At 60.5% G+C, this 27,459-nt stretch overlaps 3 protein-coding genes and 1 long non-coding RNA gene across 21 annotated transcripts in view; 1 reads left to right on the top strand and 3 right to left on the bottom strand.

The window, feature by feature from the left end:
- Positions 1 to 3,638: 3,638 nt before the first annotated feature.
- AP5B1 (adaptor related protein complex 5 subunit beta 1) lies at positions 3,639 to 6,868 on the bottom strand. The gene is made up of 3 exons (XM_027045255.2): positions 6,762 to 6,868; positions 6,252 to 6,419; positions 3,639 to 6,148 (listed from the first exon to the last, which is right to left on the bottom strand). Exons 2-3 carry the CDS (start codon positions 6,399 to 6,401, stop codon positions 3,662 to 3,664), a joined length of 2,637 nt encoding a protein of 878 aa, XP_026901056.1. The 5' UTR covers positions 6,402 to 6,419; positions 6,762 to 6,868; the 3' UTR covers positions 3,639 to 3,661.
- A 5,833-nt stretch (positions 6,869 to 12,701) lies between these two features.
- Positions 12,702 to 15,412, bottom strand: LOC106971162 (uncharacterized). 2 transcript variants are annotated; one of them, XR_003416018.2, is made up of 3 exons: positions 14,893 to 15,412; positions 13,402 to 13,548; positions 12,702 to 12,993 (listed from the first exon to the last, which is right to left on the bottom strand). It is a non-coding gene; the product is annotated as an uncharacterized LOC106971162 (long non-coding RNA). The 2 variants fall into 2 exon arrangements; XR_003416019.2 differs by having other exon boundaries at positions 12,704 to 12,993; positions 13,402 to 13,502; positions 14,893 to 15,408.
- On the top strand, positions 14,783 to 26,901 carry OVOL1 (ovo like transcriptional repressor 1). 5 transcript variants are annotated; one of them, XM_027045586.2, is made up of 4 exons: positions 14,783 to 15,250; positions 22,354 to 22,571; positions 24,370 to 24,559; positions 24,876 to 26,901. In XM_027045586.2, exons 1-4 carry the CDS (start codon positions 15,151 to 15,153, stop codon positions 25,169 to 25,171), a joined length of 804 nt encoding a protein of 267 aa, XP_026901387.1. In that variant the 5' UTR covers positions 14,783 to 15,150; the 3' UTR covers positions 25,172 to 26,901. The 5 variants fall into 5 exon arrangements, with proteins under 5 accessions (XP_026901387.1, XP_026901392.1, XP_026901390.1 ...); XM_027045591.2 differs by lacking the exon at positions 14,783 to 15,250 and adding an exon at positions 15,732 to 16,023; XM_027045589.2 differs by lacking the exon at positions 14,783 to 15,250 and adding an exon at positions 16,078 to 16,838.
- LOC106971216 (uncharacterized) overlaps positions 25,707 to 27,459 on the bottom strand; it is a 32,992-nt gene continuing 31,239 nt past the window's right edge. For 10 of the 13 annotated variants that reach the window (XR_008290254.1, XR_008290255.1, XM_053202919.1 and 7 more), the window contains one exon: positions 25,707 to 26,251. The gene's annotated coding sequence lies outside the window, so the exon portion shown is untranslated. Of the gene's footprint in view, positions 27,256 to 27,459 lie in introns of all 13 variants that reach the window. The other 3 variants (XM_053202918.1, XM_053202924.1, XM_053202922.1) reach the window with 1 other exon arrangement.

Genomic DNA, 27,459 nt, shown 5'->3' with positions numbered 1-27,459 from the left:
CTGTTTTTTGTTTTTACTTACAGGTGCTTTTAAGTCTGAGCATTCGACCTTCAGGCTCTACTGGGGCTTGGTTTTGCGTAATTATATCTTTCTCTTCTCTTCGTTCCATATTGTTTTTTTGGGGGGGGGGGCGGAGATGGGAACTAGGCTGCTACTGTCATTGTCTTTAGCTACCCGGAAGTCTCTCTCTCAAAATAATTCGCTTCTCATCCCTCCAGCTTTGGCCCTTGCCAGTTTAGAGTCCTTAGTACCCAAGAGAATGCTAGTGGTTCTTTTGAACTGGAAGGGAAGACTGCTACCTTGTCTTTTTGCCCTCTTCATGCCTGGGTACCAACAGCTCTAAAAGGATGGCTGAGGGGTGCCTGGGTGGCTCGGTCGGTTAAGTGTCCAGCTCTTGGTTTTGGATCAGGTCGTGATCTCATGGGTCATGAGTTCGAGCCCCGCATCGGGCTCTGTGCTGACAGTGTGGAGCCCGCTTGGGATTCTCTCTCTCTCTCTCTCTCTCTCTCTCTCTTCCCTGCCCTTGCTCGGGCTCTCTCTCTCTCTCTCTTTCTTTCAAAATAAATGGTTTTTTTTAATAATAAAAAATAAAAGGATGATTGATCCTGATGATCAAGGAAGAAATTGTTGCTGCCATACAATGGAGGGGGGAGTCCCCAGGACTCACCAGGACTGCCAGGCCCAGTGATCACCTTCACTAAAAAAACTAAAGACACCCAGTACAGGCAGACTTACCAAGGACTTAGACCTCTTGAGGAAGAAGGTCACCTCACTAGGTAAAGATCCTTGAAGACAAACAAACAAACAGCCCATGCAATGGATCATAGAAGAAATAAGTTATAAATGCCAATCTAGGGGGTTGAGAGATCAAATACAGGATGCTCAGTTATACCTGAATTTCAGAGAAACAACTTTTGCTTGTTTTAGTATCAATATGTCCTAAAAAAATTATTTGTTGTTTCTTTGAAGTTAACTGGGCACCCTGTACAGTATTTTTGTTTGCTAACGCTGGAAGCCCTAATGATGGCCTTGTAACTCATTACACAACACTTTCTTCCTTGCAAGTAAAATCTAGCTTAGCCAGTATCTTTCCCTTGTCTTATGTAAAGTGTGTTATTGATGATTGTCTTCATAACCCAGGGCACCTGTTACAGTGTATCGAGATGGGATCATGACTCAACTACCAAGCGTCTCCACACCAACCTACACTTCCACAGTTGCCATGCTGGGGGGAGAGAGGGCCGGGAGGCTGAGCGCTAGTGGTTAGTGCTTTGCCCCAGAACTGACATTCTACATTTCATTAGCCAAAGCTGGTCTCATGTCCAGGCCTAAGTTCAGGGAGGTGGGGAAGGGGACTAATGTACCTAGAAGTGGAGAACCAGCAACATTGCTAATGTCCAGACAGGTGGCCAGTGGCTGATGGAACTTGGGGTCTTCCCTTTTGGGAAGAAGTCGTGGTTGGAAGAGGGGTAGTTGCGGGAGCATGTCGTTGTTGCTATGACCTTCAAGAAGTTTAAGTATGAGCAGAAGTATGTGGAGACTGAGCGTGCAAAGGGGTGGACTGTGGTGGATGCCATGGGCTCATGTCCATCCCTACCTTCCCAGGCGTACTGAGAGGATGTGAAACTGAAAACTTTCCTCAGACACCTCTTAGTCAAATTAAGCACACGCATGCCTTATGATTCAGCAATTCTCTTCCTAGCATGTGTCCCAGGGAAATTGCCACATAGACACCTGAAGGGACATATTGTGATGCTCGCTGTGGCATATCTGTGGTGGGGGCAGGGGAGCTGGAGGTCATCTGGTGCCCAGCACTGGAGAAGTGGGTGGACAAAATGGGACGGATGCATGGATGGGTGCACAGATGGGACAGAAGGATGGCTGGTGAGTCCTTCCATGGGCCAGTGATCTTAATCTTAGGCTGAGGATTATCACTACTTAGTGCATCTCAAGTCAAAAAGAAAACGAGTACACTTCCCAGGCTCCCTTGTGCTAGAGGTCTGTGTGAGAAACAGATGTCCTCTAAATGACGTGGGCAGAGGAAACAAGATGGAGGCCATTCAGCGGCTACGGGAGGCTCGGCCTGTCTGTAGCAGGGCCAGCGCTCTGGCTTTGTGGGTGCCAAGAGGCACCTGGGCTCTGGCAGCCCACCCACATTCCAGGATCGAGGCCCAGCTTCTGGGTGCTCAGAGGAGCTGGACTGCAGGCAGGGCAGGGGGTCCTGGAACTCAGCAGTGCCACAGGCAGCTCCTGGGGGCCCCCTTCTCTAGCCTTCCCAGCCACTTTGGAAGTAGCCGGGTGTCTTAAATCCCTTTCCTGGATTCTTTCCTGGAACCAAACCCTTCCTGATTTGGCAATGGCGTGCCCAGATCACTCAGCAAGTTACCGCCGTGGCCCCAACTTGGGACAGACCTCCCGACCTGACCTGTGACAGCCCGCTTATCCCGGGCCCTGCTTTCCTTTCCCAGCCCGCCACAGTTAGGAGGGGCAGGAATGGCCCATGAGGAACCTGTGGGCTGGAAGCGCAGGAGGCAGGGGCCACACGAGAGGCCCTTCCGGAGCAGAACAGTTAGGCCCAAGCCTCTGGTCATCCTCTGCCCAGCACTGCTGACTGATCACTGCTGATGGACCACAACCCCCCACCACCACCCCAGGGGCTGGCCCAGGGCAGAGAGGCCTGGGGACTCCGCCGCCCTGTGATCCGTGCAGGTCTCTGTCCTCACGGTGCGGTGATGGCAGCCTGCTCCAAGATGATGAAACACCATTACTAACCAGCTGGGTGACCACAGGAAAATCACTCAACCCCTCTGGCCTACAGATTTCCTCATCTGTGGGGCCCCACTGAGCTGTTGCAAGGATGAAACGAGGCAGTGTAGGTGGAAAATACCAGCTTGGTGCCCGGCAGCAGGGTCGGCGCCAATACACTTGAACTCAAAGTTGTCTTGCGTATTTGGAGAACAAAGGGACTAGTTTTTCTTAGCTAGAAGATCCTTAGGTCCACAGGTTGGGTTGCAGTGGAGAGTCAGCTTAGTTTTAGCCCACGTTATGGGCTTTCTGTCTTAGCTCCCCAAATATACTGACAGGCCCTTCCTAGAGCTGGCTCCAATCGACACAGCACGGGGAGCCCCCCTCCCGGAAAGGAGCTGCTAAGCCCTCTCTGCGAATGGCCTCCGGTCCGGTCCGTTGTGCTAGCTAGCCTGAGCTCCCTGGGGCAGGCACCCGGCAAAGCTCTGGAATTAGAAAGGACCAGTCCCAGGTGAGGAGGCCTAAATCCAGCTCCCTCGTTTCTAAATTGCCACAAGGCTCTGGGCCACTGCCGGCCCCACTCTGGGAAGTAGAGACAAGGATACTTTTTCTCCTACTTGCTGGGCAGGGATTCTGGAGAAGCCCAGCATACCGGGGCAGAAAGATACGTTGGGACCCTGCAGTAGGGGTGGGGGTTCCTAGTCTGGAGGTTTTCCTGGAGCCTCTCGCCCCCGCCCCAGTGTGCGTGCCCCCAAGTGGGGTTCAAAAGAAAACAAACCAGTAAAGTCACTGGTGAAATGTAGGTTATTTTAAAGAAAGGACCCACAGGACTGGGTCCTGGCCCTCAGTGCCCTTCTTGGACAAGACCCTGTAAGGGCCACAGTCGTCCTGCTCCCACCTGGCCTGGCCTCCAGGCTCAGACAGCAGCTGACAGCCCACGGAGGTAGTCCCCAGCCAGGGGCAGCACAGCCCAGTCATCGGTCCGCAGGGCCACGGGCACCCCGTCCTCCTGGGCCGCCTCCAGTCGCAGCAACAGCCTCGAGTCCGGGGGCAGACGGATGGCTATGTGGTAGCTGGTGGGGGGCTGGGCCACCACCACGAAGGGCTCCAGATGGCGGGACACCAAGGCCTCCAGCCCCTGTGGCCCAAGAGGGCACCAGAGGCGACTCTCGGCGCCCTTTGGCAGGCAGGAGTCCCAGAGCTCCTCGAAGAAGCCCAGCTTGTCCCCCTCGGGGGCCTGGGGGAAAGGCAGAAAAAGGTCAGCGAAGTTCACGGGCAGCGGTGGCAGGTGGGCATGGCACGTGAGGCCGGTGGGCGTGGTGTAGAGGGCACGCACGTCCAGCCTCGTGGGGGCCGGGCGTCGGGGCTGCAGAGGCAGGAGCAGAGGGCGGCAAGGGCGGCCGGGGCACAGGCAGGGCACGTGGACGGCCCCCAAGGGTGCGTACACTTGTCCTTCCACGCGGAAGCGCAGCTCCAGCGAGTACGCCGGCTCCAGCACCTCCACGTGGAGCTGCAGCACCGGGCCCGGGCCCGCCGCTCTGTGGGGCCCCACGCTCAGCCGGATCGGGGCTGGGGCCTCCTGCACCATCAGCACCGCAGCAAAGCCCTGGTTCTCGGCCACCAGGGAGGAGGCCAATGCGGGTGCAGCAGGCGAGGGGCCCAGGGCCACCCCCAGCTTGGGCCCCGCAAGGTGGGCCAGGAGGATGTAGTAGAGGCGGGCATGGTCCCGCCCGTCAGGGTCCTCCCACTGCCTGGCCAGCGCCTGCAGCAAGTCGGCCAGGCCACCCCCAACACCCGCCCGCAGCAAGGCCCGGCAGACCCGGAGCAGGGCCTGCTGGAGGCCCCAGTCCGTGCAGTGCGCAGCTGCGGCTCCCAGGAAGCCGAGGGTGGCACTCTGAGCATTCCCGTCTGCCACTTCTGCCAGGATCTGCAGGTGCCAACGAAGGGCCTCATCTCTGCCCGGCCTGGACACCACCTCCTGCCGCAACGCCACTCTCAGGGGCTCCCCCAGCTCCGGGCCCACGCGATCCAAGAGGTCCACAAAATGCGGAGCCAGCACCGGCCGGGCTCGGTACAGCCGGGCCAGTCCGTGGGTCAAGGGTGTCAGCACCGTAGGCTGCGTGGCTAGGCACTGAACAACCAGGTAGGAGGCCTGGAAGCAGAGGGTGGCCGAGGCCCGGGGGCCCCCATCCAGGGCTGCCCTCTGCCGCAAGCCAGCCAGCAGCTCCTCCAGGTAATGCCGGGGGCTCCAATCCTGGCCTTTCTCTTCCTTTTCTTCATCTTCCGCGCAGAGCAGGCACAGCAGATGCAGGCGGGCCAGGAGGGCCATCGGGTCGTGCAGGAGACTGGGCAGGAGGCCGCGGCATAGCCGGGGGCCCAGCAGCAGCGGCGCGGCCTCCTCACCTGTGGGGCCCAGGGGCCAGTTCTCGGGGAAACTCAGAAGGCAGTGCAGGTGGAAGAGGTGGGCAGGCAGGGGCAGCGCCGGGTGCTGGGCAGCCACGGTGAGCCGGCGGAGCAGCAAGGCCTCATCCTGGGCCGTGAACAGGGCTTCTCCAAAGGCTGCTTTAAGCGCCAGAACAGCGTGCAGCAGCGTGAGCTGCGCTGTGCCCAGCAGCCGCACCAACTGCGGCTTGAAGAGCACCGGCGTCTGTCCCCGGAGACCCCGCAGGGCCCAGCCCAGCAGCCACAGAAGCTGGGCCTGAGCCACAGGAGTGAGCAGGTAGGAAGTGTCCAGAAGCTGGGCCACAGCAGCCCGCAGCTCCCGGGCCTCCTCAGGAGTGGGTTCCAGCACTGCAAGGCCACACTCCTCCTCCGCTGCTGGCCAGCTGGGTGCCTGCGGTTGAAGGCGGGCATCCCCCTCCTCGGCTAGCGCCCAGTTCCAGGGATCACCCCCAGAGGGAGTATCCCCAGCCATGAGCAGGCCCTGCAGGCCGGCCCTGGCCCTGGCCCTGGCCTGTATCACCAAGGTGTTGCGCAGAGCGAGCGCCAGCAGCAGGCTGAGCGGCTGAACCGGGCCTTCCTGCCCCAGCAGACCCCGCAGCAGCCCCAGGCAGCCCCCCAGCAGCCCAGGCTTGCAGCTCTCCAGCTCCCGCAGGCACTCACACGCCGTGGCCTGCAGGGGGCGCTGCTCCGAGGCGGGGCCAAAGCCTCGCCCCAGATCGCGGCCGGAGGCCAAGCCGAGAAGAAGGGGCAGGAGCCGGCGGGAGGCTTCCGAAGTGGGGCCCAGCGCATCTCCTGCCACCAGGGCCGTGGTGGCCGCCAGCAGCAGGGGCCGCCGCAGGGCCGAGGGCCGTGGGGGTAGAAGGACCAGGGTGTCCAACAGGGAGGTGGCGGCTGCCTCCGCTGCAGTGGCGTCCGGCCACAGCTGGGCTGGATACTCCAGGCTCAGGGCCAGCAAAGAAACCTGGAGATGGGGGATTTGGGTGGGAATCACGAAAATGAGGTTCAGGGCGCGGTGGGCTGAAGTGACCAGATGGGTCAGCGCAGGGAGCGCACGCAGGGCCTACCTTGGTCTGTTCGCTCAGCTTGTCACTTCTCAGTTCGCTCAGCAGGTCACGACCCAGGTCCTCACCCTCGGGACCTGCCATGAAGGCGGACGGGCTGGCCCGGAAGGCGGCCAGGCGCTGCGCCCAGGTTTCCCGGCTCAGGGGTCCCATGGTCCGGCACGCAGGTCCCTGCAAAGAAGCTAGGGAGGATCAGGCTCGCGGCCGCCAGAGGGCGCTCGGGCACCTGCTTGCACCCCAAAGGGGCACGGCCACCCCAGGGCCGCCTCGCAAATCCCAGCTGCCCTCTGCCACGCGCAGACGCCAGCGGAGACCCCGCGCCTGGATCCCGGGATGAAACCGAGAAGTTTCGGGGGTGACGCCGGGGCGGGGAGCCGAGGGTCCCCGCGGGGCAGGGCCGCCGGCGCGGGGTGCGTGCCGAGAGCTCATTAGGCCGCCCGCCCGCGGCCGGCACCGAAACCACAGCGCCGCCCCGGCCCCCGGCGCCCGCGGTAACGGGCCGGCAGCTCTCACCGTAGCTGACTCAGCCGCCGCGGGCACTGGGGCCGGCCGGCTCCTTCCGGGCGGCGGCGCGCGGCGGGGCGGGGCGGGGCGCGCGGCGCGTGGGCGGCGTAGGCGGGGCCGTAACGGGGCCACCGCCTTCCCCTCCCGCCCAGCCAGCAGGTGCCGACTCGCCGGTTTCGCTGGGGCTGAGTAACTGTCCCGCTGCGCGCAGGCCCCCCTTCCCCGAAACCGCCGCAGGCCTGGGCAGAGGCGGTGGAATTGGGTGGGCCCGGGCTCTCGGATGCCGGGGTCCGGTCCACGCGCGGGCGGCGATCCCAGGGCCTTCGGGTGGACGGCGCCCACCGGGCCGGCGAGGATGGCAACCGGCGCGCCCCCCGCCGGCGTCTCGGCGCACCACACCCTGCGGGGGGCGTCGGGTGCGAGTCTTTGGACTCCCAGGGTGCCCGCTGGGGCGGGGGGGGGGTGCAAGGTGCGGTCCCAGGGCGCCCGCAGGAAGTGCTCCTCACAGTCCCGGCTGAACCGGTCGGTCGGGCGCCTCAGGGCTTGGCTTCGCTTCTCCGACGCCGGCCGGGTCCCCCACCCGCTCGGCTTGGGGGCGCGGAGCCGGCGCCGGGGTCACGGCGGGCGGAAGCCGCTGACCTTTGCCTTAGGCCACACCACCGTCGGCAAGGATTGCGGCAGCAGCCGAGCCAGCGTAAAGCTGGCAGGGCAAGGCCATAAGCTTCCATGAAGCCGGAAAACAACGGGATGCAGACGTGCAGAGTGGCAGGGCCTGGCGGGTCACCGGGCTCACGGCCTGTCTAGCGCGGACTCAGAAACCGAGACCTCGCCACTGAAGACCTGGGGGCAAGCAGTGCACGAACTCAGCACTCTTGATTTTCAAGGGGCTGGATCAGAGCTGTTTGGCGGCACTGAAGGGGCTCGCCTGGGGCTCATCAAGCAGCATCTCCTGGGCCCCTGACCCACACTGCAGATGCCCCGCTGACTGCTGGCTTCCAGGGCCCAGAACTTCGGGCGTTCAGGCCCCACCAGCTACAGTAACGCCTTTGGCTCTAATTAGCCGGCTTTGAAGATGAAACAGACCTGAGCCCCCACCTTAGTGCTGCCAACTAGTTTCTCTCCTTTCTCCAGTCTTCGCAGGCCCCTCCCTACCCCATCTTGCTGCCCTCCAGATGGGAGGTGATAGGGAGTGGTTGGGTAGAGAGAGCTGGAAAAGAGGCTGTCTTGGGTGCCCACGGTGCCAGGGATGCCAGGGGGATGGAGACAGGGAGCCACCCCCAGGGACAGGTCCAGCTGGAAAGCCCGGTCCCAACTCCTCTGGGCCCTGGCTCCACAGTTGACTCACAGGCGGCAGCCCCAAACCACTTCCCTCTAGGTGCCTCAGTTTCCCCATCTATAAAATGGGAGTGATGACTCCCGCCCAAGAGACTGTGGGGTGGGGCAGCCTGGCTAATTAAACCTAAGATGAAAGAGGCCAAGATGAGAGCAGCCCTGAGAGGGAAGTCAGCTTGGGGGTAACAAGGAGCCTGTCTGGTTTCCCTGTCTGAGGCCCAGAGGGTGCTGATAACTACATACCCCTAGCCCTCACCCCTCACAGGGAGGGAGGAGTGATTATTAAGCCTCTTTTACAGTTGAGGAGACAGGCTTCAAAGGGTCAGGAAATCCACCACTGACTTTGGCCCTCATTCAGCCTCAGACAGTCGCCAGCCTTTCTGAGCCTTGGCTCCTTTGGGGCCAGGGGTCTGGAGGGAGGGAACCCATGTGTGGTTCCCGATGTTGTGGTGGCCACATCCACATGTACTCCCAAGCTCACAGCAACCCTGGGCTACCTGGGGGTGGGTGCCATTCACAGATGAGGAAAGGAAGACCCAGAGAAGTACAGTCACCAGCCCAAAGTCACAGAGCTCCTAAGAGGTGGAGCCTGGACCTCAGCAGACAGCCCCTCCATGCCCCTGACTCGGCCTCCTTCCACAACCAGCTGCCCTCAGCCCTCTTGGGTGTCCAGGTCCCGGGATGGGCCTTCTCCTTACCTGCTGGTGCAGATGTCCCTGCCCTGTTCCCCTGTGGCACAGGCCAGCCACAGAGTTAAGCTCGGCCCACCAGCACTGAGAGCACAAACGTTCCCTGAATGTGCAGTCTGCAGGCCTGCCCTGGAAAGTGGCCTCCCAGCCAAGAGGTGTGGGCCGCAGCCAGGTTCCCTGCTCAGAACTCCCTACTCGATGTTCACACCTCACTCCTTCTCTTCCTGCTGAGTTTCCATCCTCCCCAGAGGCGTAGCCCAGCTCTGGGGAAGACACTAGACCCAAGGCTTAGAAAGGGAAAGTCAGTTTTCCGAGGGGTCCTGAGCCTCAGTTTTCTCATCTGTAAAATGGGGACATGACCAATCCATCTTCCCAACGCTGGGTATACAGGGATGCTTTAAAAAAAACACATCAGGGGTGCCTGGGTGGCTCAGTCAGTTGAGCGTCCAAGCGTCCGACTTCGGCTCAGGTCATGATCTCTCAGTCCGTGAGTTCGAGCCCCAGGTTGGGCTCTGGGCTGGCAGCTCGGGACCTGGAGCCTGCTTCTGATTCTGTGTCTCCCTCTCTCTTTGCCCCTCCCCTGCTCATGCTCTGTCTCTCTCACTCTCAAAAATGAATAAATGTTAAAAAAAAAAAAAAAGAACACATCAATAGGCAAATCCATAGAGAGACAGAGTAATAGATGCCAAGGGCTAGTGGAAGGGAGGAAGGGGAAGGACTGCTAATGTGTACGGGGTTTCTTTTGGGGTGATGAGAATGTTCTGGAAGACTGGTGATGGCTGCACAACTCTGTGAAGACACCAAACCCCCTGAATTATATACTTTAAAAGGGTGAACTTATGGTATATGAATTATATCTTAAAACCATTAAAAATTTTTTTAACGTTTACTTATTATTGAGAGACAGAGAGAGACAGAGCATGAACGTAGGAGGGGCACACTGCAGAGAGAGGGGGAGACACAGGATCCGAAGCAGGCTCCAGGCTCCGAGCTGTCAGCCCAGAGCCCGACGCGGGGCTCGAACCCACGAACTGCAAGATTATGACCTGAGCTGAAGTCGGATGCTTAACTGACTGAGCCACCCAGGCACCCCTAAATTATATCTAAATAAAGCTAGCAAAATAGTGTTAAAAGAAAGAGGTCCCTTGTGTACGGAACTTACATTGTGGGGGCCAGGCGGGGGAGGGCCACGGACAAACCTGACAAACCAAAATTTCACGGATTAAAAGATGCCTCCAGGGAAACAGAACAGGGTAATGGACCAGAGATGACTGGGGCACAAGGATTTAGCTAGGGTGGCCAGAGAGGCCTCTCAGAAGCGGGGACGCTTGGCCGAAACCTGAATGACAAGAGGTAACCAGTCATCAGGTGGGGAAAAGGCTTCCGGGTGGAAGGCGCAGCGGGGGAGAGGCCTCAGCGGGACCAGGCCTCAGCAGGCTGGGTGGGTGGCGGGCCACGCGGGCACACAGAGCCCACGGGAAGGGAGACGCGTGTGTCAGGAGGTCAGCACCCGATCAAGGTGCACCGGCCTCCAAGACGTTCTTCCAGCTGCCACGGGAGCCACGGGAGGGCTTGAGCTGAGGGGAGACAGCTAGCTGGGGGCGGGAGCTGTCCCGTGGCCAGGTGAAATGTGACAGGGCTTTGGACCAGGGTGGTAGCTGTGGAGACAGAGGCGTGGGCAGATGCGGGACGATCTGGGAGCGGAGGGGATTTGCCGGTGGGTGGATGTGTAGGGTGAGGAAAGGCGGGGGGCAGATGACTCTGGGCTTGGGTGCTGAGGACTTGGGAGCTGACAGTTCCAGTCTTCACGACGGGAAGTAAAGATGGAGTGAAGCCTGGTGGCCACAGTGGTGAGCCTCACCTGGCTGCCTGGTCTCCTCCAGCAGGAAGCTTTGGCTTCTCCCTGCGCTGCTCCAGAGGTTCCAGATGGCCCAGGAAGCCTCCTCCTCTGCCTACTGTCCCCCCGCCAGCCCCACCTGCTGAGCCTTTTGCCCACGATGACCGTGGGAGGGCTGCAGGCCCACGGGCAGGACCTCAGCAGACATGGAGGAGTTGGTGTCCTCACAGCACTTACACTTTGTCAGGGGCTTTGCGGCCTCCCGGAGGCCATTGCTAGATGGGATCAGAAAGGCCACCTTTTGAGCAGAGGCCTTGGTGGCCAGGGCCCCATCGGCCTGCTCTAAGGCTGGGTCCATTCTTAGAGGCTGCTCAAAAACAAATCAACAGTGTCTCTTGACCGCTCGGAGGAACAGAGCTGGAACCAGGAGCCCCACTTTACAGATGTGGAAACTGAGGCCCTGCCAGGTTAGGCGGCTTGGCTTGCGTCCCCGGAGGCTAAAAGTCTGGGGCAGCCCAACTCCCGGCCCTTTCCTGCTTCTCCTCCCAGCACATCTCATCTCCCAGAAACCCTCTGCCTTCAGCCTCTGTGCTTCCCAGCCCTGCCCCCTCCCTGCACCCTGTCCCGGCTCCCCTGCTAAGCTTTCTCTGAGAACAGGAAGGGGCTCTTCCAAACCTTCTCCATCCAACTCTGCCTCGGCCCTCCCTGGGCTTCTCAGGGCACCAAAGGCGGGAGCCGGCCACTACTTTTTGGGGAGCATGGTCCTTGCTTGCTTACTGGGGCTCTGGCTTCCTTTACACCCCTGTCCACGACCCCAACAAGAGATGTCCACTCAGAATGCTTAGAATCAGAGTTCACGGCTCCATTAGCAGATGGCCCAGGCCACCTCCTGCTTGGACAACTGCAGTAGCCTCCTTACTGGTCTCCCTACGGCCACCCTCATCACCCTCCCCCGGACACACATACTCTGTTCCCCTTAGCCGACCCCAAGGCTTTCCCACCACTCTGAGCCTCACATGACACGGCTCACCTGCCTCTTCAACCTCGGCTCTGACACCCTCCCATCCCCTTGACAATATCGCTGCCTGGTCTTTCTGTGCATCTCACGCACACTAGGCGCACTCCCGCTCTGGGGTCTTTGCACCAGCCGTCAGGCTCTTCCCTGCTCTGCACAGCTCCTGGGTAGATCTCAGCACCCCCGGCCCGTCACTATCCCATCACCGAAGCCATGCACCGCGCTAAAAGTTTCCTTAGTATTCTGTCTGCCTCGCGTCATAGAATCACCAGTGCCTTGGGGCGCCTGGGTGGTGCAGTCGGTTAAGCGTCCGACTTCAGCCAAGTCACGATCTCGCGGTCTGTGAGTTCGAGCCCCGCGTCAGGCTCTGGGCTGATGGCCCAGAGCCTGGAGCCTGGTTCCAATTCTGTGTCTCCCTCTCTCTCTCTGCCCCTCCCCCGTTCATGCTCTGTCTCTCTCTGTCCCAAAAATAAATAAACGTTGAAAAAAAAATTAAAAAAAAAAAAGAATCACCAGTGCCCAGCCAATGGTGGGTGTTCGAGAAGTATCTGTTGACTGGCTTAAGGACTGAATGAATGATATCTAACGGATGCCGTGTGAACAGAGCAGAAGGTGCCTGCCCTCATGGAGCTCGCAGGTTAGCCTGGTGTTCGTCCGAGTTCACACACGCCGTCTGGTTCCAGGGCTGCTCGCAAACCACAGGCCACACGCCAGCAGTCTATGGCTCCCATCTGCCCTACAGAGGTATTGTGTTTGACTTGTTCCATAGTTTTAAAAAAATTGAGCCAGCTTTTAAATATTGGTATATTTCACGTACAAATCTGGATATTTGGGGTGGGGGGGGCTTCTTTTCCCAAAATGGACAGATGTGGCCACACCAGGTTTCTCTGCTCGAATGACATGATTGCTACTACACCCTTCCGACAGGCACATTCTCCATGGTCCCCACCACCCTCTCTCTCTCCCTGACAGCCTTTTATCACTGAACCTGCCCCATCGCTTTCCTTATGATAAATTTGCACTGTATCCGTGCCTCTACCAAGAGTTGGAACGCGAAAGGCTGAATGGGTCCCATGAGTCAAGAAAACCAGATATTCGTTCATTCAACAAATATTGATAATCCACTATGTGCCAGCAACAGTTGTAGATAGGGCAGCGGAAACCATGGACGAATATCCCTCCCTCCCGGGGCCTCATTCCAAACACTGTGTAACATTCTTTTCACAAGTGGAGACATTTGAGTTGTTCCTCACTGCCCACCCCCCCCTTCCACGAGAAAGACTATGCTTCTCGTGTCCAGGGTCATCGGTGAAGACTTCGTCATAGTTTCCACGAAGCACCTACTGGGTGACGAGCCCCTGTAAGGGTCTGGCACCAACCGAAATGCTCAGTAAGTGTTTGTTGAATTCATTAGCTGAATTTACCTCCTAGGCAGGGTTGGTCAATGATGTTTCTCCAGGATTTATTCAAACGCTTAAGTCCGCGGCCGGCACTCAAGTCATGTCACTTGAACCCAAGGGTGCAGGTAAGAGGGGAGGACTATTAAAGTACATTTGGGCTGCAAGAAGGCAGAGCCCTGGGAGAGGAGGGCGAAGGCGCTAAGAGTACCGCCTGCCAGAGGCCAGTGACCCCAGGAGGCAGGTGACAGGATTCTCAGGTGATAGACATTAGGAAACAGGCCGGGAGAGGAAAGCCCCTTGGCCAAGCTCACAGGCCCCACGAGGGAGGGAGGGAGGGGGCCTATCTGCTCCTGAAGTCCACACTCTCCCCACTCACCTAGGGGGTGCTCCCAGAAAGTCCTGGGAGTGGGGGCAGGGCAATGTACAGGGCCTGCCCGGAAGTCGGACATCAGCGGTCTGCTCCTCTTGGACTTCTGGCTTTTGAATAGAGTGAATTCATTTATCAGACTCATTTCCTCTTAACCTGTTCCAGCAAACATTTAATACATGAGAAAGGTGTATGTGTGGTAGAGATTCTGAAATGTTTATTTTACAGGGGGGTAGGAGGAGAGCTAAAAAGAGGAAGGGGTCCCATTCCTGACCTTAGTGATAAGAGAAGCCCAGCCATGGCCCGGGGCCAAAGCGCCACAGTAACACCGAAGGCGACAAGCCAACAAGGGCTCTGAGGGTGGGCCTCCCTCCAGCTAAGCCTGGGGACTGGGCAGAGCATGATGAATGGTTGGGGGGGGGGGGGGTGTGTTCCAGGCTGAACCTCGGCCCAGGGTGGGCTATGGGGGGAAAGCAGACAGGAGCTCCCTGCCTGCAGTGGCTGCAACCAGGCAAAGCAGATTGGGTCTGATTCCAGAGGGCCTGGGCCTCGGCCTGGCTGCACTGAAATCTGGCCAGTTGGGACCAGGATGAGGGTGTCTGCTGGTGTGTAAGCCCCAGTGACTAAGGCGCTGGGGTCCTTCGGGATCTCGGTGGACTCAGACCCGTTCAAACGCCCTTTCCTCCACGAAGCCTTCCGCACTTCCCTGGCCAGAAAGCGGGCTCTGGGCAGTGATGAGCCGATCTGCTCTCTCCTAGGGCACTCTCCGCTTTGCACCGCGGCCGCGTCCTCCCCACGGTACTCAGGCCTCGCGTGCCTTCCCGCACGGAGCCGGAGCCCGGCGAATACCTCTAGGCTGAAGCACGAATTGCTCAGCCAGGCCTTCGGGAACCGGGCCGCCTGGGCCCAGGCCCGGTTCAACAAGTGTGGGCGGGGCCGCGCGTTCCCGCCCCGACGGCTTCGCGCCTCCCCAGGCGCCGGGACGCGCCGGGCCGGGCCCGGGCCCCGTTGGGCGAGTTCCATTTCATCACCCGCGGAGCGTGCGAGCGCCGGTGCAAATAACGTTGCCCCCTCCCCTCCTCTGCTCCCTCCGAAGCTTCCGTCTGCGAACGCTAGCATTCCCGGCTGGGAGGTCCCTGGAGGGCGGCGGCGCGGCCGGCGGGGCAGCCGGGCGCTGGGTGCCCTGCGCCGCCCCCCCCCGCCCCCGCCCCCGCCCGGCCACCCCGCCCAGGCCGCGAGGCCACCTCACCCGCAGCGGAATGGAAACCGGTTCGACAGGTAACAAATAGGTGGTTGTCACCGTTATTTCCCAACGCATGCGCCGTCGCTCCCCGGGATACTCCAAGCTAATTAGCTCAGATCAACCCCCCCCCCCACCCCGCCCCAGCCACCAACACACACCGCCGCGAGCCAATAAAGCGTGAACCCGTCCGTCCGGCTCGCACTTTAAGACTTCCCGAGCGGCCGCGGGGGACGCCAGTCGATCCGGGAGACGCTTACCTGCCGCTGTCCCCGCCGCCCGGTGCACCTGGCCGGGAGGGCCTCCGTTCGAGGGAGGGCGGCGACGGCCCCGCGGAGTTGGAAACCGGCGCGCGCCGTCCCGGGCACGGTCTCCCCGAGGAACGCCGGGGCACTTGGGCCACTCCTTCCCTGAATTGCCCCCTCCCCTCCCCCGCCTCCGGCTCGGCCCGGGAAAGGTGGGACGGCTCCCGGCTCTGGTTACGGAAGCGGACGGTGCCGGGCGAGCAGGGTTCGAAAATGCCCCGCGCGTTTCTGGTGAAGAAGCCGTGCGTCTCCACGTGCAAGAGGAACTGGAGCGAGCTCCCCGACGAGGAGCGCGGCGAGATCTACGTGCCAGGTGAGGCGCCGCTCCGCGGCCCCGAGCCCTCCGCTGCCCTGGAGCCCGGGGCGCCCGAGGGGCTGGGAGCCGGGAGGCCCGTCCGGGCGGCGGGCGTGCGGGGCGCAGCGACGCGGCGCCCGGGGGCCGGCGCAGCCGGGGCGCCCGATTTAATGTTTAAGCGGCCGCGGCCCCGTTAGCCCGCGGCGCAGGGGGAGGGGAGGGGAGGGGAGGGTAGGGCGGCAGCGGAGGCGCCGGGTGGGGGCGGGGGCCGCCGGGAGGGGGCGAGAGCCGTTCCCAGGCCCCGCCACTTGCCCGGGGGCGGGCGGGTCCGAGGCGCGCGGCCCCGCGCGGTGTCGCCCTCCCCTCCACCGGCCCGAGCCGAGGCGCAAGGGAGGCAACGGGGTGTGTCACCGTTCAGGCGACCGTCCACTCTCACGTCGTAAATCCGCAAAGCCGGGACTTTTATGAGGCGGGAGGAGGGCACTGGAGCGATGCCACTTCGGGGGGGGGGGGTGCAGGGAGCGAGCTGGAGTTTCTGCCGAAATTTGTGCGAAATGTAAGACAAGGCGCAGTTTAAGCCGCCTCTCGTCCTCTGCGGGCCGGAAGGTCGCGGTGAGGGTCGGGCAGCCGAGGGGGGCTCCCGGCTAGCTGCCCCGCAGAGTTCGCGGAGACCGTGGGGCAGGCGCCCGGCCGCACCCCGCTTGTCCTGAAGACCAAGGTGGGATCCGGTCCCACCGCTATTAGAAACGCGCCTCCTTCAGCCTCGCGGAGGACACACTTGAGTGGCAAGTGTGAGTGGCAAGGAGCCCGTCCCACAGCCGAGGGACCAGGCCCCGGGGCGGGGGCGGGGTGGGGGGAGCTGGTGCACCCAGCTTGTTTTTGGAAGACGCCTTGACAGCGTCGGAGTCAACTTTGAATGAGTAAGCCGAGTTGTTTCTCCAATGGCATCTTCCTCTGGAAGCCTTGAGAACATTTTCGTGCCTTCTGTCCTCCTCCACCCCCCTTGGTCAGGACAAAGCCAGCTTCCTTCCGAGCTCCCCCTCCCCACACCCTGCCCGGAGCCTCCAAGGGGGTGGGGGGAGAGGTTGTAATTAACCAACCGACTTTGACCCTTGATCTGCAGGCTCCCTGGCACCGCCCCAGGCCTTATAGGAAAGTGGTGAAATGAGGGCGGTGAGGGGCCCTGGAAGGGCTCTTGCCTCAGTTTCTCTCCTGAAGAAATTGGTGGAGACAGTGGGTGTAGTGATGAGATTTCTGTGGCCTGATCTGCCAGGATCCAATGGCCTGTGGCGCTGGGGATGTTTCCCAGCTTAACCTTATCTTAAAGCTGCTTCTACGGCCTCCTTAAAACAAGGGGAAACTGAGACAAAAGGCAAGTGAACTGCCGGCTCACCTGAGGTGGATTAGGGTGTGGGCCCCGGATGCTGTTTATAGCTTCCTGCCTGCCCAAGTTCCCTGGCGGGGTGGCTGTTCCACCCCCGAAGGGCCGGGAGAGGATCAGGATCGGAGCCCCCTTCTTCGCTCCTGCCTCCTCCCTCACCTGTGTTTGCATTGCTGCTTAGCTGCTCCTTCGGATCTGATAAACTGAACTTGGACTGTGTGAAAGGTGAGCTGAGCCTTGCAGGAGACTCGGTGTGCTGTTATTTTTAGTTTTATTTCACATCCCAATCAGTAACAGATCATGTGTTGACTTTTACAAAGGACAAAGAAATTCCGTTCGTTCAAATCATTGACTTCCTTGCATCCTGGTGATTTTCCCCACCTTTCCCCACCACGGTCCTGGTGGCCATAGTGGGAGTGGTGGGGGAGGCTTCTCCCCAGGGGCTGTCCCAGCGGGTGATGAGGAAGGCTTCTGGGTGGTCTGTGCCCCCCCCCCCCCCCCACTGCTGCTGTCCAGGTGAGGGGAGATGCGCAGGCCTCTCACACAGGATGGAGGTGATTGGCCCAGATGTTGGGTAGGGGGTCGAAACCTGGAGGGCACAGGTGACAATCTGCTCTCATTGTCTTGGGGAGGGAGAGTCCTGTGGGGTGAGGCCAAGGGTAGAAGGCAAAGCACTTAATTTAGCCTCTAAAGGCCATGTGGCCCACTGGAGAGTTTTCCCACAGGTTTTGGAAATGAGAAAGGGAATGTTCTCGGGCCACGCTTGGGTGCCTCAGCTGGCTGGAGAGTGGGGAGTGTGTTTTGTGGTGGCCTGTCCCCTGGCTGAGCCATTCCATCACTAGCCGACCATGACCCCAGGAGCCGGCTGGGCACGTTTCCTTCACCCCACCTCACAGACTCAGCACGTTGTGACCAGCTAAGCATTGACCCCATTCCCACTGTGAGAGGCACTGGGGGAGGGGGGGCTGAAGCTGGGGAATAGTGAAATACTTGAGGTCTGACCTTCCTGCCAGGGCCCTCTGAGACCCTTAAAGCATCAGAGAGCGCCTGGAAGGAGGCACTTTTACCGACTGAAGGCCCAAGGCTCCAGTCTGACCACTCCAGCCTCTCTCCCTGAGACACAATTCTAGAAGTTCCCACCCCCAGGGCAGAACCTTTCCCTGGCCTTGCTCTCCTTCCAAAGCTGAGGAAAAAGCCCAGAAGTGGGCACATGGGGCTAAAAGGTCATAGTGGAAGGGAGATTAACAGCTACCAATTTGGGTCCAAGAGCTTGGCCTTGAGCCCTTCACTTCCCCCACCCCCAGCGTTTCTCCTTTGTAGTGTCAGTATTAATGTGCTGGGACTAATGCTGGTTTCTTGAGGAGAAGCCCAAGCACCTGTACCCAGGGCCCGAATTCCATGTCTTGCACTGAAGGGGATGCTGGGGCAACCCCGTACTCCAAGCCCCTGCTGAGGAACAACGAAAAGCCAGGAAGGTACTTGAGGGTAGAGAGATGAGCCCGGAAACAGCCTAGAAGCTGTAATGAGGTGCTCCCAGATGTGGGTGTCCCAGGGCCTCTTCCAGGCACCCCCTTCTCCGCATTGGGGTCTCTCTTGTCTATCTTGCCAGTTCGCCAGCACATGCCTGTCCCAGGGAGCCGCTTTTTGTCCGGCCGCGGTGGACAGGCCTCTCGGTCATCTTTGGGCCCCAGAGTATATGTGTGTGGGTGGGGGGAAATTAGGCCTCCAATGAGGATCATTCTTGTCATTCCTGGGAAGTGCTGGCAGCGAAGGACATGTCTGCCACACTCTCCAGGGAGCGAGGCAGGGAGCATAGAAAGCCAGACATGGATGGAGACAGAAAAGCAACTTGGGCCTCGGCAGTGGCCTAGATGGGGCTCCTGGCTGTCCCATGGGGCGCCGTCTCCCAAAGCTGCTAAACTGCTCTAGGCTGGGGTGACCCGAGGCAGACTCCTGCCAGACCATTTGTCCCAGAAAGAAAGCAGGTGAGGGCAAGGCCTCCGGGCGCAGGGAGGACTAGAGCAGAGGGTGGCCACTGCCGATGGTTACTTCTGACAAGGGTGGTGTCCCACAGGGGCGCGCGGCCCTGTGGTGGCCAGAAGGGCGGCAAGGACGCGCAGGGAAGCACAGTTCACGGCCGGTCGGGGCCATCCGCCCTGGTGTGAGGGCTCAGGTGCTCCGTGTTAGCGTCGCTGTGGCCACGGCACGACAGGCAGTTGGGAAAGGGGGAAAAGATACTGCCTGAGAGAAAAACTTGGCATTCAGAGTGGGCACAATGGGCTGAGCAACCAGCCCGTTGTGTTTCCAGGGCCGCCCGCCTCTGCCACCTGGCTGGCACTAGCTGCCTTTCGGGCATCGAGAGCTGACCTGCTGGGGCCGGGGGAGATGGGCACGGGGGACTCCTGCCTTCCCTGATAACACCAACCTGGGCCGTGCTGAGACACTGTCCCTGCCCGTTCAGAGCTGACTTAACCACACCCCGGGTCAGTACGAGCACTGGCCCCCGTGTGGTCAGAGGCTGGGTCCTCACATCTGCTTTACCTGCTCTCCCTGGGGAGCCGGCACCGGGCCCCGTGCCCGGCCCCGACCTGAGGCCTTGCTGGGTAGGGGTAGGACCTGGCCCTCTGTCCAGTATTTGGCCAGCAGCTCTCAGTCTGAGGGAGGCGGGGCTTGCCGGCGAAGGAGGAGAAGGGCCTCAGGTGGCAAGCTGCTCCCAGCCCGGCCCTCGACATCATCCAGTGGAGGCGAGCTGGGCCAACACAAGGGGAACCCGCGAACCCCTGAAGGAGTAGGGAGAGGGCCAGGCTGGTGCGGCCTCGCCATTCTCCACAGCTGTGGGCGGGTGATGAGTAGCCACAGCCGCCGCCTTGCCGGAAACGTCTAATTAGGGGACAGAGAGCAGCACAAGCAGGGCCCGACCAGTTCTGCTTCCTGTCTCCGGCCACCCAGTGACACCCAGTGACAGGAGCGGCATGCCCTGAGCACGCCCTGTGCGTGCGGCCGCGGCAGGGCCATGCTCCCGGGGGTGGCGGGAAGACAGGTTTGGCGGGGTGGATGGGATGAGGCAAACGTCCCCACCCTGGCAGCCGAGTGGCGGTGCGTCCGGCCTCCCCTGCCCCTGGCTCAGGGTAGAGGCAGCTCCGAGGCCAGACCGGGCAGGCTCGCTCCCTGTCCCCAGTTCCCCAGCACCAGCATTGCCAGGCTTCTGTGGAACGGAAGAGGCGGGGGCAGGAAGCGGGTGTTCTCCCAAACCGGCCTGGACCCTTGGAACCCTAGCCGTGAACCCCTCACCGCCACCCCCTCAGTGGAGCAAGGGAGCCAAAGTGACAACTCACTTTGAGCACGAACAAACTGGTTAGCCCTCACCTGCCGTCACTCCTCCCTCGGCCGCTCCTTGTGCAGGCGGTGTGGCCGGGCTCCAGCTTTCAGGAGCCTCGCTCAGGCTATGCGATACCGAGAGGCAGAAGAGGGTAGAGGTTTCTGTTTGTCTCTACCTGGATTGAGAAATGGAAATTGTCATTCAGCTTTGAGTTCTTGGCCAAGATCTCCGGTGGCTGGTAAACCGGCACCAGAAGGGGAGGGGTAGACACACCCCTGCCCTCCCCCAGCCCCCCTCCTGTGCACACAGACAGCCAGCCAGCGCTGTGGGCAGGCCGGAGGGACCCCAAGAGCTCGGGCCTGATGTCCAGCCTCCCGGCGTCCAGAGAGAGGCGCCACGCCAGCTCAGAGGCCAGGCCAGGGCCAGGCACTGGTGAATCAACTCCTGGAATGAGGTGGCTCATCAAAGTCCCCTGGACAGGCAGACGCCAGTGCCAGCAGAACGGGTTCTGGGCGGCAGGCGGGCACATTCTGCCCTTGTCAGACCTTTGTTGTGTTTTGAGGGGGCGAGAGCCAGGGCCTCTCCCGAAACTTGGGTGCTTTCATATTCACCCTTCCTCCATCAGTACGTTCCTCTGCCTTCCACCTCCAGCCTTGCCTGCGGTGTCCCGGGAGAAGACGGGAGGGCAGTGGCCCTCCTGCCCTGGGACCACCCCTCCCTCCCTGGGTCCTGGTCCTCTCTGTCTCACCAGCTCTGGGGCAGGGGGTGCTGAGGGCCTTGTTCGTGTCTGAGACCTTGACTCAGCCTCCTGAGTCCTTCTCCCTGAAGACCTTCGTCCTTTCCTTCCTTTACCCTTCTTGACCTTTCCTTTTGAAGCTTGGAAAATGTTCCTAGCTTTTGGGCTTTAAGCAGAGCTGATCCTTGAACAACAATGTGGTTTGAACTGCACGGGCCCACCTCTATGTGGATTTTTTTCTGATAAATACAGTACAGTGAATGCATTTTCCCTTTCTTTAAATTTTTTTTTAACATTTTTTCATTTTTAAGAGTGAGAGAGACAGAGCATGAATGGGGGAGGGGCAGAGAGAGAGAAGGAGACACAGAGTTCGAAGCAGACTCCAGGCTCCGAGCTGTCAGCACAGCGCACGACGCGGGGCTCGAACTCATGGACCGCGAGATCGTGACCTGAGCTGAAGTCGGACTCAACCGACTGAGCCACCCAGGCGCCCCTGCATTTTCCCTTTCTTACCGTTTTCTTACTAACACTTTTTTCCTCTGGCTTACTTTATTGTTATAATACATGTAACCTACAGAATGTGTGTTAGTCAACTGTATCTCTTATCGCTAAGGATTCTGGGCTATGAGTAGTTAAGTTTTGGGGGAGTCAAAAGTTCTATTCGGACTTCTGACCGTATGGGGGGGGGGTGACGGTCAGGGCCCCTATCCCCTGCACTGTTAAAGGGTCAACTGTATAATAGAGTTTAGCCTTTTGGGAGGAAAGATACCGATAAGTGAAAACATGAGCTCGTTTGCCCCAGCTCTGTCGGCTCTGAGACCCGTACCCTGTGTGTCACTGAGGCAGCCGTTCGTCTTCTCTACTCCGCACTGGGGCCAAGCCTCTCTGGCCCCGTTTAGTGTGAGGTGTCTGCCGTGGGGAGCGGCCGCGTCAAAGGACTGCCAGGTATCGGCGCCTCGGAGGGCGGAGGTTGGGAGCCCAGCCCTCGCTGTGCCACGAGCAAGCAAGCGGTCCCTGCTGTAGGGGAGGGTTGCGCAACCACCGGGCAGGCCGCCCAGGAGACTGTTACACCGCATCCACCTGCTGCTCCCTGACCTCCTCCCTGCCCCACCTCACCTGGCCTGTTTGCCTGCCGAGCTTGGCCAGTGGGAGTGGGGAGCCTAGAACCCTGATGGCTGGCAACAGCGACACCCGCCAGCCTGGAGGACCACTCAACACCCCCCCCCCACCCCCACCCCAGGCCAGCAGCCCAAAGAAGCAGCCCAGAGTGGCTCAGGCCACCAGGGACCCTTCAGGGGCAGGGGTGGACCCCTGGGCCCAGGGCCTCCGGTGGTGCCCCTTGTCCACGCAGGAGCGTGGATGAGGCCCGGAATCCAGAGGGACTGGCCCAGGTGGGGCAGGCAGACAACTCTGGAGGGATAATTGGCAGGGCAGGTCGGGTCCTCCCAGTTCCGCTAAGACACAAATTACTCAGCGGGCAGGCCTGTGGGCTGTGGTGCTTGGCCGGCGTCACCTGTAATTACCTTAATGGGGCGGGAGGGAGGCGCAGCATGTATGGGCCGGGGGCAGCCCTGCTCTGCCGTTTGCCTGCAAGGGGCAGCCCGCTGCCAGGCAACCTTCCTGAAATCCCACAGGGTCCTGTTCTCCCCACCAAGCCCCTCACCTGGCATTTCTTCTCTCTGCAGTCAGTCTGGGCTTCTGCCCACCACAGCCCTACCAGGAGCCAGAGCCGTCAGTGGCTGAACCCCCGTCTTGCCCCCTGGTTTTGGACATGAGCCTTCGGGACTCCAGCTATAGTGTGGCCCCTGGGCCCTGCGTGGTAGCCCAGCTGCCCTCTGATGACATGAGTCGTTTGGCAGACCCCCAGAGCAGAGACCACGGCTTCCTGCGCACCAAAATGAAGGTACCGACCCTCACACTGTCTCCAAGGACCAGGAGCGTGTCTATAGTCCTGTGTCCGGCCCACAAGACGTGGCACAAATGAGACCTAGGCAGTAGCTGGCCTTGCATCTGGGTCCAGGGTCCTGTAGAGAAGTGAACCCAGCAAGGCACAGATGGGGACGGAAAAGAAGAGAAGCAGGTCCGATGGGACAGTGTCATACACTGAGAAGGAGCAGCGGGGTGCAAGAGACATCCCACCCTCTGGAGGCCATTCCAGGGGTTGTTTCCTTTTGTTTCTGGCCTCAAGGGGAGCCACCTCTTTGCGAGTCCCAGGAAAAACGAGTCCCATGGAGACGTGAGCCCGGCTCAGCGCCTTCTCCTTCCTGGGTTCCCATCCGTGCCGCATCCGGAGTGAGCTCTGGAGTCCACCTGGTGGTTAACTGTCTCTTGAGGCCTGTGCCCGGCGGCCTCCACCTTCCCCGGGTGTGCCACTTCCGGCCCCCTCCGCATGAGGCCCGGTGTCTGGGGCGAGAGCTGGGGAGCTGTGCTCAGCAGCGGGGGCAGTGAGGAGCGTGGGCCCCTGCTTTCGAGGAGCGCGCAGACAGCAGGGCTGTCCCTGGCTAGGCCCGCGTTCCTGAAAGTTCTAGGATCCGGAAGCACTCGCCAGCGGTGATGTAGTGGCAGGGTTCTGGTAGCCCTTTTCTCTGTGCCAAAGGGCCGAAGAAAGCTGGCAGTGCAATGCTGTTCCTTCCTCTCTTCCCTGTGGGGGCCAAGTGCGTGTAACTAGAGGGAGATCAGCCACACGTGTCCTGGGTGCTTGGCCAGAGAGCCGGTGCGGTGCCCCTGAGCCCTCGCGGGCCTCCCTCCCATCCCTTGGATCCTGGTGGGTAGGGAGGCGGTGCAGAGAGAGCAGAGGGCCCAGGATGGCAGATGTGCCGGAGGAGCGAGTCCTGACCCAAAAGGTCTCGACTAGCTAGCAACAGGCGGCATCGCCCCAGTGCCAGAAGCGGTGGAGGAGGAGGTGCGGGGTGACGGGGTGACCCGGTGCCCGGGGAGCTCAGGAGGGGGTGCCGGCAACCGGGCCGCCTGCAAAGCACGACCAGCCTCCGGACGGTAACCGAGGCGGAGGGTGGAGACCACGTCTCCCCGTGCTGGCCAAGGTGCTGGACAGGTGCCCGGGGAGCAGAGGGTGGCCGGGGTTTTCTTCCCAATGATCCAGGGCAGCGGGGGGAGGCTGGGAGGGAAAGATAAAGCAAGACCGGCCCTACATGACAGTTAAGGCACTCATCTCCACACCGGAGATGTGAGGTTTTCCGTAATCACAAAAAAAAGAAAAAGGAAAGGGTTTATAAGCAAGAGAGTCGTGAGGAGGCAGAGGGACCCGAGTCATGCTGTGGTGGGCCCGGCTCGGGTCAAAGCCAGGGGCCTCCAGGCTGGGCTGAGGGGGGCTGCCGTAGGGGCCGCGCGGCGGACATCCCCTCGGAGAGTGAGGTCAGAGGGCAGAGGTGGACAGCCGCAGATCGGAGCTCACCTTTCTACCAGGTGATGGCGAACCAGCTGTTTGTACAGGTAGTCCGTTGCCCGTCCCTCGAGAAGGTAAAGGGGCCGCGCGGCAACCGCGAAAGGGGATTTGGGAACCGGACAGGAGGCCCGACCGTTGACCCAAAGGTGCCCTCCAGCCCCACCACGGCGGGCCTGGGGGCCCAGAGGTGTGGAGCGCGGCTTCCCCCGGGAGGCGGGGGTGGCTTTGTGTCCTCCTGCTGTGTGGACTGCAGCCACGGCTCCTGGTCATTTGTCACCAACACCGTCCTCGCCTGCAGGTGACCCTCGGGGACAGTGCCGGCGGTGACCTCTTCACCTGCCACATCTGCCAGAAGGCCTTCACCTACCAGCGCATGCTGAATCGCCACATGAAGTGTCACAATGACGTCAAGAGGCACCTCTGCACCTACTGTGGGAAGGGCTTCAATGACACATTCGACCTGAAGAGACACGTCCGCACCCACACTGGTAAGAGGAGCCCCTTGGCTGGGAGCGAGCACACCCAGACTCTGCCCGGCCAGGGCCACGCGGGGGACCGTGGCGAGGCCCGCTCACCTCGGCGACGGGGCGGCCTCGGAGGGGCGCCTCGGAGCTCAGGCCCCAGGTCCTCCTCAGCTCATCGGTGAGGCCACTCGGGGAGCCAGAGGTGGACGGGCCTCCTCTGTTCCTCTTCCCCGGTGTCAGGTGGCCTGGCCTTCCTGAGTCAGGGAAGCTGCCGGCGGGCTCCTTGTCGGGACCCTGACACCGGCCCCCCCCCCCCCCCCCCCCCCCCCCGTCCCTGCAGGCGTGAGGCCCTACAAATGCAGCCTGTGCGACAAGGCCTTCACACAGCGCTGCTCCCTGGAGTCTCATCTCAAGAAGATCCACGGCGTGCAGCAGAAGTACGCGTACAAGGAGCGGCGGGCCAAGCTGTACGTGTGTGAGGAGTGTGGCTGCACGTCCGAGAGCCAGGAGGGCCACGTCCTGCACCTGAAGGAGCACCACCCCGACAGCCCGCTGCTGCGCAAGACCTCCAAGAAGGTGGCCGTGGCCCTGCAGAGCACCGTCACCTCCCTGCTACAGAGCAACCACCACCTGTGAGCGGTGCCGCCCGGCCTGGGACCCCCTCCCCGCTGCCTGGCCCGGTCCTCCCGCCGCCACCCCTTGCCGGACACGGCGATGGGGACCACCGGAGCCCCCCAGCACACGTGCTCACTCAGGCGCCACATCGAGTGAGCTCTGCTCGCGGCTGCATCTCTGTCTTGCGGGCAGAGGCCGGGCCGAGCCTGGGCAGACACGTGTGAGTACGGGGCGGCCGTGAGGCCAAGGCTGCCTTCAGGTTGAAGGAGAGCACACCTAGAGACGGGACTTCCCTCCCAGAGGAGGCGCGGAGGATCCCCTTTCTGCCCTCTGGAGGGCAGGGGCGGGGCCCGCTGGGCGAGGACCGCAGAGTAAAGAGCTCCCTGCACACCGAGGCTGTGGGGGAACTGGCAGCTGCCTGGGCGGGGGGGGGGGGGGGGGGGATCTAACGCTCAGGGCCGAGGTGGGGGGCTCCGCCCTCCCCACACGGAGCCGCAAACCCGCGTGTGCACACAGGAGGCCTTTCCACATATCACCTCATTTTTAGGAAATCGACTACAAGGTGCCAAGGGAGTTTTATTTCCTTTTTTTAAAGATGACAAATGTACAGATATTAATATATTTTTGGTGCCGATGGCGGCTGTTTTTAAGAGAGGATGGAGCTGGCTTTTCTCCCTCCCCATGCGGTTCTATTTATCCTGGACATTTCACACCTCCTCTGTGCCTTGGTTCTCCTGAGACGTTTAACCTGAGACTTTCCTCCGGCCCTGCCTGGGGAACGCGCTGCGCTCTGTTCTTCCCCTTGGGCTGGGGTAGCGCATCACACTGGCTCTTCCCTTCCCCCGTGACCCTGCCTCCCTCCCACATCCTTTCAAGGCAAGCCTGGGGGTTCCCGAGAGCCTGCTTGCCTCCTAATAACAGACTTCCTTTTGTGGAACGAGAGTCACCATGGCGAAGGCCGAGTTAGCCCAGCTGCGGCTCGAGGAGGAAGCCTGGCGGAAGCGAGGGGTCTTTGATGCACCGGGTCCACTGTCTGAGACACTGAGAAGACTATGGGGCCAGGCTGCAAGGCCTGCCTTTTTCCTGGTTGAGTGAAAAACCCTAGGACGGCAGCAAAAAAAAAAAAAAAGGGGGGGACAGAGAATAATAACCAGACACATCAGAAACCTCGCAGGAGGACAGTATTAGATGGCTATCAAGTTATATTTGTAGCCAGTTTTCTGACTGTTTTTCATACGGCTAGGCTGGGTTGTGAGCACGTAAGGACAGAGCCGTCCTGGGGCTGCTTGGCTCCATCTGAGGATATCAGCCAGGCTCTATCGGCTTGGCTGTGCCTCCTGCTGAAAACAGGAAAGGGGCGTGGGTCAAAAGGGAGAGGGGGGCAGGAGTGGAGCCAGCCTGCAGAAGAACGAGAAGGCAGACTCGAAAGAGGTCCGCGGAACACGGCGGGCTGGGCCACCCAGCTCAGCCACACCGTAGGCAGCACCAGCGTTGGCTGCCGACGGGAGGCAGGCTGCCCTGACTTCCCTCCGAATGTGTATAGATCGTTTCAGAAGACTGCTTTAGTTTAGAGTGTCTGGGAACTGCTGTATTCTGGAAGTTAAATAGTGTGAGATAACATTATCTGGAAGCCCTGTTTCGTCTATATTTCTGTGTCCCTGTGCTATTGCAATCTGGGGGAGTCCTAATGCTCTGTGTTGTCTTTTATTTTATAACTTTCCCCCAACTATTAAAATCAAAAAATTCTCGTCTTCTGCATTTCTGCTTTTTTGTCCCATGGACCTCTTTTTCCACCTGCAGGGAAATTAATCAAAACAATTGTCGCATTCTATTCAAAGATCTACCCTTATATGGTTACCAGTAGGCCTCGAGTCAAGACAGGAATCTGGCCTGGATAGATTAGGTGGCCTGGATAGATTAGGTGGCCTGCCCGTGGTCTCGGCAGTCAAGGCCTGCGACCCTTAGGCTGAGACTCTGCTCTCGGCTGTGGCAGCCGGGCTTCCTCTCAGCTCGCCTCACCTGCCTGACTCCCACATCCTGACGTGGGTCTCCGCCAGGCCAGTGCAGTCACTCGGGGTCCCGTTTCGGCTTCTCTTCCCAGTTCCCTGCCAGGACCACAGAAGGAAAACCGTGATCCCAAATGACAGGGCACAAAGGTCACGTCACTTCTGGCTCAGGCACCTAGCTATAGGGACGGCCACATTTGCACAGCGCTTGTTCTGTGCGGGGCACACTTGTGTTTCACGCACACGCGCTCACTTGATCTTTCGGCCACCGTCTGGAAGGTGCTGTTACCACCACTGGCAGAG

Source organism: Acinonyx jubatus, chromosome D1, assembly GCF_027475565.1.
Source record: "Acinonyx jubatus isolate Ajub_Pintada_27869175 chromosome D1, VMU_Ajub_asm_v1.0, whole genome shotgun sequence".
NCBI lineage: Eukaryota > Metazoa > Chordata > Mammalia > Carnivora > Felidae > Acinonyx > Acinonyx jubatus.
The sequence above is the reverse complement of the archived record's forward strand: the minus strand, read 5'-3'. Positions and strand labels throughout refer to the sequence as shown.